General features: G+C 40.3%; 1 protein-coding gene across 7 annotated transcripts in view; it reads right to left on the bottom strand.

Moving 5' to 3' along the window:
- Window positions 1-11798, bottom strand: part of dscamb (Down syndrome cell adhesion molecule b) — a 118770-nt gene extending 106972 nt beyond the window's left edge. For all 7 annotated transcript variants that reach the window (XM_077566619.1, XM_077566621.1, XM_077566620.1 and 4 more), the window contains exon 1: window positions 11130-11798. In XM_077566619.1, the coding sequence (XP_077422745.1) occupies window positions 11130-11172 (43 nt within the window). In that variant the 5' untranslated portion in view covers window positions 11173-11798. The remainder of the gene's footprint in view (window positions 1-11129) is intronic.
- Between the last annotated feature and the right edge of the window lie 543 nt (window positions 11799-12341).

Here is a 12341-nt window from a genome sequence, read left to right as displayed (position 1 = left end):
CTCATGTCTGCCTAGGCCTGTCACGATACTTACCTCTCGATCAATAAACTGGACACGATTTTTTCTGGACTCGATAAATGCGTTTGTTTACATATATCATATTCTTGTACAATCAGATGAAAGAGGACATTCTGATACCGATAAAATATCTCATTTTACTCTGCTGTTGATTGTGTTTTGTTGAAGCTTTTTTTTTTTTTTAACAGAGCAGGGCTCATTTTTATAATTTTATTTTTGTAAGACATTTCATTGCATTGATTATGTTCAATATTCTTGAGAAATGAAAGATAATTGCTTTTTCTTTTCTTTTTTAGTATGTAGCCTACTTAAATATTTTTTGCTCTAATATTACTATACCAGGTCAGTGGCTTAAAATAAAAAAAAGAATGTTACTATCGTTTATCATGAGTTTCTGGGAAAATAATATTGTCCTGAAAATGTGTTAACTTAACAGGCCTATGTCTGCCAACTTAAATAAAGATGCGACCAAAATGAATGCGAGATCATTGATCAAGCAAAATGTACACTGCCAAAACAAACAAGGATTTCATCAGAAGGAAAAACAGGAAGGCATGAATGTACCATGTGCCGTGGAAAATTACACAATTTCACTTATTGGTCCATAAATTAAAATGTTACTATCAATGCCGGCGACTTATAGTGACAGGCAGAACAATTACACGCTCTTCCATTAGATAGTAAAAGGGAAAAGGAAATTTGTGTTTAGTGGTGTGCCTTGTGATTTTTCTAATGTAAAATAATAAAGCTTGAGCAGCAGATAAAAGTGTTGCCTTTTAGCAGTTAATATAATTAGAATAATGTACTTATTTCCCCAAGAACTGCAAAGGGCCTTGTTGTGGTATTTCCCCTTCCTTGACCTAGTTAACCAGAATTTGAGGGGGGAAATAGACATATTTATAGTATGCAAATGCTAATCCCTTTGACAGACAGAACGGGATGAATACAAATTGTAAATGTCATTCATGGTTTATTTGGTCTACAGAGGTGCAACATTTTCAGCATAAAGTCTCACGTGTGACATGAAGATCATATTTCGCGCATTGTTTTATTCCAGAACATGGTATGCAACATAATACATTTCTACAGTATGTATTCCAAGCCCACTGTTCATCCACTGCATCGTCACCATTAGTGAGCCGGTAAACAGTGAACCTCTGTGCTTTCACTGTGATACTCAAAGACATCTGATTGAGACTTGAGTGGATATAATCTAATCCTTTCCCAAGTAATCTAATGGTCAGCGTACATCGTCTCTCTTGATAACATGATTAAAAAGCAGCGTTCACGTCGCACAGATTGTTGCTGACAGAGGCCTGACTTCAGTCGGTCACGGCGCACCCTGGACGGCCAACCTTATTATGTCAGCACTCATTAAGGTTAAGGGCCTTCAAAGGAGTCGCTGTGCTAGCCCAATGTCCACCTGCATGCAAGCGAGCTAACGCGCACGGTGGGTTAGCACAGGTTGCGCTGACCCTTGAAGCCAGGTATCAGACCAGACCTGATCCAGTTATGTACATGACACGGAAACCACCGTGCTTAACGAGCACACAAAATGAACCTCTAATTATTTAGGCCACTTGTATGGAGCGACCTTAAAATCTTTATCGAGTGTGTGCGTGCTTGTGTGTGTGTGTCAAGCACGGTCAACGTTCATTAACTGGTTTATAAACACAATATTATTTGCCCCTCTCAGCAGCTAATAGAGGGAAATCTTTGTCTCCGGTCTTTCTTAAAATGTTATTGAGCATGCCTAATTATCTCACTTACTTATTTCCCTAGCTAAAGACAAGAGCTGAGAGGCTCCCTATCAGAGCCATAAAAATGTCTTGCGCTTTTATTGTCAGAGTTGTAATTTGTTTGAGACTGTAATGTAAACTGCTATGATGCTGATGTGATTTTTATTAAAGGAAATGTCAATCCAAAACTTTGAGTTTGGCGGTTTAGAGGTTAAGTAAATGGATGAAATATGGATTACACAGCAAAATCCACTCATTTTTATCCATCTCAGTAGGCGACCATTTTGCCACTTGCTGTCGACTGAAAATGACATCACGTTTGTTCAGGGCATAACAACCAATCACGGCGAAGCTGTTTTCTGAATTTGGTCATGTGACATTATCAAGCTGCGCTGTGATTGCTCGTTACCTGATCCCTGAGCAACTGCGGTGAAATTGTTAGTCGACAGCAAGTAGCAAAATGGCCGCCACCTGTGATGGATATAAAGGAGTGGATTTTGCTGCTTAATTCCAATTCCACAAACGCAAAATGAATCAGAATGCTGTGTTTAGATTAGTGGGGCTGCTTAGAACATATTATTGGTAAACATTTTTGGGGGGGTTGACTTCCCCATTAAAATAGTGTTTTAAATGTATTTGTTTAAATATTTTTAGAAAGGAATGAAGGTAGTTTTGTGCTTTTTTAAACCAATGCACTTCAAACAGTAATATTATTTAATACTTTTAACTTTAATATCGCTATATTTGGCTCGTAAAGGGGAAGACCGTAAAGGTTGTGCCCTGAAAGCAAAATCTATCTAGCAACCAGTCCCATTTTCAAATGTTTTGGATCTTGAACTTACGACCCTTTCATTCCCTGAAGCAAACCACCTTACAAATGAATCAATTAGTCATGTTATTTGTCATTTAGGTCTTCTTTTTTTTTTTTGCATTGATAACATCATTATCAGGCCATGGCAGGCCTTTGAAGCTACCCCGCCATCCCTATTTTGTCCAAGAGACGTCTGTGACCAGCAGCTGGTGGAGTGTGTTAATGTCGATGTCACAGCAGCTGGCTGCTCTCATCCTGTTAGCTCTGTCTGCCATTATCCCCCCCCCCCCCTCCTTCAAAGCTGCTTCTGCGTGCCATGCTCATTTTAATACTCCAGACTCATTTGACCGTCTTTATGGACTATTCATATTAAACATTTATCGCAGCCATTTTCCCTAAACCAAGCATGTTTATTCAACACTTAGGGGACCACCGCACGGTTCCTTTCAGCAATCCCCCACCCCGTGCGCACGGTGCCTTATTTTCTCCTTTACCTCATTTCTTTCCATTTCTCCCTCAGCCCCCCGTCTTGGTTTATTACGGCTCTCCATGTGCCACGGGCTGAATAAAAAGGAGCAATATTTGTCTACACTTCCTCTCCCCTGCTCTGCGGTCATCCTTTCCTCAAGTGATTGGGGCGCTTAGAGACCAAAGAGACACAAATGTATTCTGAGCATTTTAATACCTTGAATGAATCATGTCTTAATTTAATCATCTGATCAAATAGTAATTAGCATAATCACTGGTGGGGATGGATGTACCAGATAGCGAGGCACAGAGCAATACATAATAGACCACAGTCTGACAACAGTGTATGGGGACACTTAGCACCATGTAAATGGTGACATGCTTCCAGGGGCGCCACTCGGACCAAATTACTCCCTTAACTACATCACATTCTTCACTTCTACTGTTAAATGACCCTGTTCCATTATGTCGCTTTTCCGCTGCACAGCACCAGCTTGGTTTAACACTACGTGGCTCTACTCGCTTCGATTCTGGGCACTCACTTTTCCACTTCAAAACAGAGCCGCTGGAAACTACAAAAAAACATGTCATATTGAATTGCTAGCGCCGGAGTTGTGGTTCTTCGGTATTTACTTCTTGTGATACGTATCTACTTAAACAAGCAGTGTAAGTGCATCTCTGCATTACATTGTATCCTTATTAACATTAAAGAAAACAAAAAAGAAAACTATAGATCAACTTAGGTCAAAGAAAAACATTATTCACATAGTTTTTTTTTAGTCTGTTACAGAAAATAAAAATAATAAAGCGCCATAGAACACCGCTGCCACCTACTGTAGTGGATGTACAATTACACCTTACACATTTTCCAGTTTAAAGAGATCTTGTGCATAAAATTACCATTCAAGGTGCAAAACTCCAGCTCAGTGGCTAGTGGTAGAGTGTCCGCCCTTAGATTGGGAGGTCGTAGGTTCAGTCCCCAGCCAGGTCATACCGAAGACCATAAAAATGGGACCTATTTGCCTCCCTGCTTAACACTCAGCAATAAGGTTTGGAATTGGGGGGTTAGATCAATGATTCCCGAGCGCGGCTCCTGCTGCTGCTCACCGCTCCCTCAGGGGATGGGTCAAATGCGGAGAACTAATTTCACCACCCTTAGGTGGGTGTGACAATCAGTGGTACTTTTACAGAACACCTTGAACAGCAAACCAACAATAAGTGCAAGAACGCATTCTGTGCATTTTTTCACAAAAATGAACTCACTCAAAATTATATATAAGGTAAGCAATAGTAAATATAGTGTTATATAGTAAGCATATAATATAATGTCATATAATTTATTATCATTAGTCAGGAATTACAGGAATTATGGTTATAAAACCATTTAATGAAGTTGAAAAATAGCAGATCAGTGCTGGTTTCGTTCCCGTCTTGACCGGTCTTAACGGAAAATTCCAAGCTTTGCCACTGTGTAACCAAGACATTTCCTAAACCTACAAAATGAGGTCTCCAGAATGGTCTCAAGCCCAAGATGGGTCTCGAGTGTTACAAAACTACTAGAAATAGTACCTTCTTTTGCAGATGTAAATGTGAGTAGATCCGTAGCAGGTGCAATGCTGTGGAAACGGGGCATTAGATCACCCGTTGACAAGTTACTGCAGCACCACAACAGAAACGTGCAAAAAGCTCGGTGAAATCGAGGAATACCACAAAGTGCTAAGATTATTGACAATGCACTCAGTCTCACGCCAGGCGAGGGGATCAATGACTGCCTGAAAGGACATAAATCAAGCCTCGACGCCCGGCTACTGCATGTCACACCCACCAAGCTCCTCAATTAAACTCACAGTACAAGCACACCTGCACATAAGAATGCTAACTTCAACCACATATAGAAAAAGTGCATACCTCACTATAACGCCAATAAGATGCCAGTGTTTTTTTAAAAAATGACGGGCTATAAATAGCTAGAACTACCTTGGTTTTAAGTCATAGCATCTGTGCCACGGTTTAAAAATAAAAAGCAGTGTCAGGAAAACGAAGCTGGACCCATTTGTCTTTGTGTCACTCTGTCTATCCAGCCTTGCCTCTTCCATTATCTTGAACTGTGGAGCATCACACACCCAAGCAGGCAAATATCTCCCGAAAATGAATTTGAAAGTGAAACCTACAAAGCTGGAACTGGTGGAAAACTAGAAGGTCAAAGAGGGACAGCGTGCGTGCGTGCGTGTGTGCATGTGTAATTGTTGATGTGACGGTGAACGTGCACGAGTAGCAGCATCCCAGGCACACACGTTACGCACAGGCCCGAGATCAATTCAGCCTTGGGCCTCGGCGTGTGTCGAGTTCAAAGCCCGTGCCGTGGTACGTGCAAGACTGGATTAAGAGGCAGTATTTATGAAGTCTGGCTCCAATGTTTGTCTTGGTGGGTGATGGATGGCAAACTCATCACACTTCCACCACCTGTCCTCCATAATGAACAAAAGTTCATCTGGTGCGTAGACACAACACAAGGACTGTGGGCCTGGCACACATTATCACTCTTCAGATTTTCCATTTTAAACTAGGAGAACTATTGCTAAGATGTAACCTATTGTTTTCAATAACTATCTTTTTGTAAATTGATCTAGGTACTTTCATTTTGGAGTTTACTAGAGCCTTAACTGGAAGACGACCCAAAAATGTTCATTGCTAGTCTAAACAGGGCATTGTGACTTATATCCACTTGTCTTTATCCATCTCAGGGTGCGGCCATTTTGCCGCTTACTGTCAACTAAATATGACATCACAGTTGCTCAGAGCTTAGGTTTCAACCAGTCACGGTTCACCAGTTTTCTGAGTTGGTCATGTGACGTTCACAAGCTGAGCAACATATTATTTTAAAGCAGGAAACATTTGGGGTTGACTTTCACATTTGATTACAATGAACACTGGGGAACACAATCTTTGTTGAATCGGGTCTCACAGCTATTTTTAATACATTTTTGATGCGGGATCCAGAACTGTTCTCAGTTTTTCTCTATCACGTCAAATTTATGAGGTATAGGATCCCTGTTTTCTTAAAAATGAAACAAATGTGTAGGTGTGTAAATTAGCTTTGAGGGTAAAAGAAAGCATAGACGAAATAGAACTTACAAACGGTGTGTGCGTCGCTACAAGGTTCAGAGAAAAGCAAGCACTAATGTCACGTAAGGTGCGGATTAGGACCCAAATACAGAAAAGACACAGGAGTTGAGAAATAGTCCTTATATAAAAAAATACAAAGTGACAACAAAAAGCAGGGCTTTATTCAGACGGCTCTGGAGAAAACACTTGACAAAGAAACTTCAGCTAGCAACTCAGAACTAATACTGGACCTTAGCAACTGCATAGCAACGGACAACGTCATCATGGGGGACATAGTAACTGCATAAGACTAGATAAACTAAGAGTAGCTAATATGGCCAAGATAGCAGCAGCAGCACGTTATCTTCATAAGGGACATAGTAACTGCATAATGATAACACCTACATCATAACGTAATGTGACCCAACTGAAAACACAATCAAAACAACTAATCCTCTAAATTTGTACTGTGCTAGCTTTCTGTTTGCAGATACTGACAGTGCTTACCTCGTTTGTGGGTCTCGATTGTGACTTCACAAACAAGTTGCCACGTACGTAGCTAATTCCAGTTAATCAGCTCTTCTTACTACAGTCTTACTACAGTTTATCAGTGGAATTTCGCTTATCTGAAGAATTTTGCTTATCTGTAGAGATAAAACAGCAATTTTAGAATCAGCATCTCAATTTTTGTTTTAATCTGCATAAAAATCTAACTCAATAGATTTTTTTTATCTCCAATCTGCTTCCCTTGCTTTGAATATTCTTAACTCCTGTTTTGCTAGGAGTGTTTTATCGAGCAGAATAATGTTCGTCAACTTCCCATAACCGACTTCTTGCCGTTTTCTCTCGATCCCCACTACAGTACCTGCGAGTATAGCGCAGCACACTAATATGATATGTCACTTTGACAGGTGCTGAACGAATGAAAAGCATCCTCTCTGCTGAAAAGCCAGCCTGAGAGGGGGAACCCCCGCCAGATGTACTACAACCTCACTTTGCACGCATGATCAAACACCTACATCTGGCTGCTGAGGGCTTTTCTGCCTCAGCTTCTTTCCACGCAGATGCTAAATGATATCGTTAACATTTTAATGCAAGAGACATTTACACGCCGGCTTGTGCAATTACACCTCCGATTTGCTGGAATCCGGACAGACACAGTATGATCAGTAATTAGATTTAGCACTGGATGAAGCACGCGCGCAAGCTAGCGGCCAAAGCTTGCACCTAATTGGAGTGCTAGATGGGCTCAAGGAGGCGCCGTACAGTAGAGTAGCCCTCATTATCCCACTAGTACCAATGAACTAGGGATATCAATTATGATCACACATCAGGGTCTCCATTACCCAGCATTAGCAGCCTTTTCAGATGGAATCACACAGTGGTAAAAAAATGCAACTCAACAGGCCCTCTCAAAACACACACAAGTTAAGTGGGTTGGTATACTTAGTCCAGTCCATTAGATATTCATATCGGAGCAAAGCGGTTCAAGATGATCTATCAATTGACTGTGTGTTTTTAACATGTAATTAGATTTCATGGGCAGCGATCTCATGTCTGCAATCAAGCCATAATTATTTGCTAGTAAACATCCTTAATGTGCAGCCGGTCAGGTTTTGCTTTATTGCTCTATGACCAATGTAGACATCTCTACTGTTCTACCTAATTGGGCTCTCATTACTCTCCCTTGCCTGGCTACTTGTAGATTAGTGCCATGCTGCTTGGCCAAGTTGACTCCATCTATCCACTCCAGCACAAGATGGCGATTCGGCTTGCAAATATGAGGTCACGACAAAATTGGCAGGCTAACTTGTGGTACTATAAGATAGCTGCATGCTCAGCGAGAGCTTTCATATTTTTTTTTGCTCGGAGAAAAGGTCAGCGATAATTGAGATAAAAATGTGATTGCATGATCCCTTGATCTCTCTCTAACTTATCTTATCGAACACATATGTGATTAAATCTTTAAGCGTCAGATTAAGCCTCATTCGTGTGACTACATTTCATTGCTGCTCCTCTTTACGTCTTTGCAGCGAGAATGTGAATGTGGCATTTTAACTTGATACTGTTTTGCCTTGAGGCAGCTCTCAGGGAAATATGGAATTTGTTTTCATTCGTGGAGAATATTGATGGCTGAATCAGATCATTAGAAGACTGGAAAAAACTGAAATACACTTTTTTTGTGGTAAATAGTGTAGGTCTTCATATTCATTTTTGAAAGCTGAAAATTAATTAATCAATTAAATGAGGCCGCATCTACATGAATACAGATATTTTTCTTTTCACCTAAAATCAGAGGTGTCAAATCCTGGTCCAGAGAGTAAAAACCCTGCCACAGTTTGGCTTTAGCCACATGTGCATCTACTCAGGTAAATGAGCTCCCAGGTGCCGGTTGAGTAGAAGCACCCGTGGCTAAAGTTACCGCCAAGGAAGAAGAAAATATTTTGACTATTATTATCCCATTTTTCTAGAAATACTTGTAGGTACACCTATGCAGAAAAACTAACACTCTTTGTGCACTCTCTAACGATGAGAGCAGAGAGCATCATTGCCACCTACTGGAGTGGATGTGCAATTATTTATTCTTTTACAGAAAACCAAACATGTTCCCTGAGGTCACACGTGCCCCCGATTAGCATTGCTGTTTTTAATCAGAGGGACAAAAAATAGCTGATTTATTTTTGGGGGGGAGAATGCCGCTCTTTCGGTCTTATACTGTAATTGTCTGAATTCCACTTGACAGTGGGGGAATAAATGTTCATGCGGATAGCAATATTTTTAAAACAGTATTCTGTGTGGACTTGATTTTATTTTTATTTTTTGTGGTGCATATACTGTACACTGCGTGGGATCCAATAAATGGATTGAGATGATATAGTCTTAATTTGGTCTAAAAACAAAAGCTCCTCATTGTTGTGAGAAGTCATTTAGAAGTCAGATTAGCTCCTCCTACTGAACTCAAAATCCAATGTTGAAAAAAACATTGAACATATTAACATATATAAAGATGTTTTGTATTGTAAAATGTATAGTTCTGTGATGTAGAAAGACTGAAAAAATGTCAACAATCAGTGCACAGGAACAAATGTGATATATATATATATATATATATATATATATATATATATATATATATCACAGTATGGTTTTCTATACCCTTTATGGTGAATGTTGTTGGACAGCCATTAAGGAGGTTACCATAGAGACGGGCCAGTGAGCATGTGATAGGCCTAACTGTGAAACAGCAAGAATTGTCTAGAAACCAATCATTGTGCTGCCTCCTGTCTACAAGGTCATTCATTCAGTCTGACAACGCCTGCTCAGCCAATGAGCAGCTCATTTTCAAGCTAATCAACAATAAAGCAGATCTCCTCTAAGGTGAAATCTAATAAAATGACAACACCAACAGCAAATGATGAAACATGATCTTCTTTAAAAAAAATAAAAATAATAATAATAATAATAATAATAATAATAATAAACTGTGACAAGTACATGGCAGCCAAATTCCTATCAGTTGTTTGCCAGAGGCTGGTTCAATAATCCCTCATGCAATAAAATCCTGAATCTTGCATAGCAGGTGATGTAATGTCACAGTCCGATGATGATGATTGATGAGGATTCCTTATTGTTCTTTTATGAGTTTCAGTACAAGCTGAAGCAAAATACCATTTTTGTCAGTGTCAATATATACGCCACTGCATGAAAAAAAAAAAGAGGCAACGCCGAGACCAAAATCCATTGCGAAGCCTTATTTTATCGTCCCAGGCAGAAGGAAAAATCCATTTTAGGGACACACCATATCACACCACGGCTCCTAAATGCGGCTCAAATGTATTCATACCTGTAAAATGCCCCATTCACCACAAGTCAGCTTTGTGCCTTCAGCTTTTCTTGACCCTCCATTTTGATTGTGTGCAATTATGTGAAAATCTAAGCCTCAATGTGTTTTCGCGCAGACATTTTAGCATTCTTGCTCTTCCCCTTCATCGACCCTGCCTTTCGTACACACCCAGGCAGCCATAATCCCTTCCTTGTAGAAAGGACGCTGGCCAATAACTGAATGCAATAAACTATCAATTTTTTTCTATTGATTTTAGAAATGAAAATTCCTGACACAAATAAGTGTGCATGGCATCCGCCACATGCATGTGTGTCCTCACGCAAATATGCAGGTCTAAGAAAACAACAAGCAAAGCTGAATGCATTTCAATGGAGAGGGAGACTTTTGGCCATTTGAATAGAAAATGCAGGTTTAGTGTGTGTTTCAAACTTGCCCTAAAAATCAGATGAATGTGACCTTTGTAAGACAAGGCACTTTAGTTTGTGAATACTAATAAAATGGGCTGTTTTTCCCCCCTCAAATAGAAAAATATAAACATTGACAAACGTCACTGATGGAGAAAAAAACGGAACAGTAAATTAGGATCTTATTTAAATGTTCTATAAACGCCACTATCTATTAGTTGTTGTTTGTTTTATGTGCTGACATTTTTCTCTGTTGTTTAAATGCAAATTTGAGTAAATGTTCTTTAGAAAGAACAGTGGCAAATCAAATGTTCATTATATCGTGTACGTCACCTATTACTAAGGGCCACAGTGGCGCTGAGAAAATATGTAGCATCAACAGTTCACCATAGAGAAAGACATGAAAATGCATTATTTTCATGAAGAAGACCAGACATAAATGTAAAATTACGCCATGATTCAAACCCAACTATTGATTATGATGATCCCATATAGATACAATTTGTCTGATTAGGCCATCTATAGGCCAGAGGTGCATTTTAGTGGCCAGCTTGAAGGGTTTTATTTGCATCTTGCGCCTGCTTCACCTTCCTTTTTATCAAGGGTGTCAGCCTTTTGACAGCCATGCAAAATCCATTTCATGTGGGTCACATTCATCATGCCTCACTAAATGTGTCATACGCATCAATAATAGAAACAAACATTTAAAATAAAATAAAAATGAAAAGGGTGAAACTTACCATTCAAGATGCTCTGGAACAAGGTAAAAGCCAATATCCACATGCCCTGCTCCGTTCAATCCCCCCACAGCTATGCTTTCTCTTCTTCCTCACACCGGTGCCTTCCTGGGGTTCTCTTCAGAGCGTTTAGGGTGATGTCAAACATTTGTCTTCAAGCAAGCCGCCCCGAGTCTTGTACTTTTAATTTCTCCTTGCTACTTTGTTTTTGCCCCACTTTTGGAGCATCAACGTGCCCGGTGATTGTCTCGGGGAGAGCTGTGCAAACACTCTCCTCTGCTCCGCGCCTTGCTGCTTCTCAAAAGGATGCTGAGGGGGGTGAAGCCCAGGTGTGTGTGTGCGCGCGCGCGTGTGTGAGAGTGTACGTGTGATGCTGAGTCAGAGGCGTGCACGAACAGATCATTTAACACCAAACGCTTCAACTGCCTAAACTCAATTTAACTAAAAAAAAAAAAAAAGAAAGGAAAAAAGTCCGACGCTTTAATTACCTCAATTAACTAACAGGTTATGTTTTGGGGATGAAATTAAAGGACTATAAATAAACTAGAAAGAATAAGGTGTTGTGTTGAGATAATTGTTTTGTGCAGGGATTCCAAAGTCAAATCGTCTTCATCGCCTCTGTGCGTCCAGCAAGAGGCGAGCAAGCGCATCTTCCCCGTTGCCGCTCTCTGTAATCGCACCGCACGGACTCTGGGAGCATTACATTGAATAAAACCCTCTGTCCCCCCCACCCCCCTCCCCCGCTCTGCCCCTGCAGACGCTTTAATTCCTCATTGCCTTAAAGGAGCAGAGGCGGATACCGGTCGCGTCCTGAGGGCAACACGCCACTGGAGACGACACTTATTTGCATTAAAGACGGCGGCTGCACCTGACGCTGTGCTCAGAACAGAAAAGTTTTTACAGGCGAGAATAAAGTGCCTCGCGATTAGTAGATTCATGAATGAAATCATCATATTTGGCGACATTAAACCCCATATTTTCAAAAGCCTCCTCGTCAATCACGCGATCTTCTGTAGGCTACTGTAGTTCATTAAGAGTTTAAATAAACAAATTTGACTGAACCTTTATCACTGCCTGCTCATGGTGGAAGATCCACAGGATGTGGAGCATTTATTAACATCTACCAAGTAGCAACACACTAAAATCCTAATCATTCCTCATTTTTGTTGTTGCTTTTAATCGCAACTCATTGTTTACGTTGTTAGGTAGCAGTTA

This window comes from Vanacampus margaritifer, chromosome 5 (assembly GCF_051991255.1).
Source record: "Vanacampus margaritifer isolate UIUO_Vmar chromosome 5, RoL_Vmar_1.0, whole genome shotgun sequence".
In the NCBI taxonomy this organism is placed as follows: Eukaryota; Metazoa; Chordata; class Actinopteri; order Syngnathiformes; family Syngnathidae; genus Vanacampus; species Vanacampus margaritifer.
This window is presented reverse-complemented; position numbering and strand designations above follow the sequence as displayed.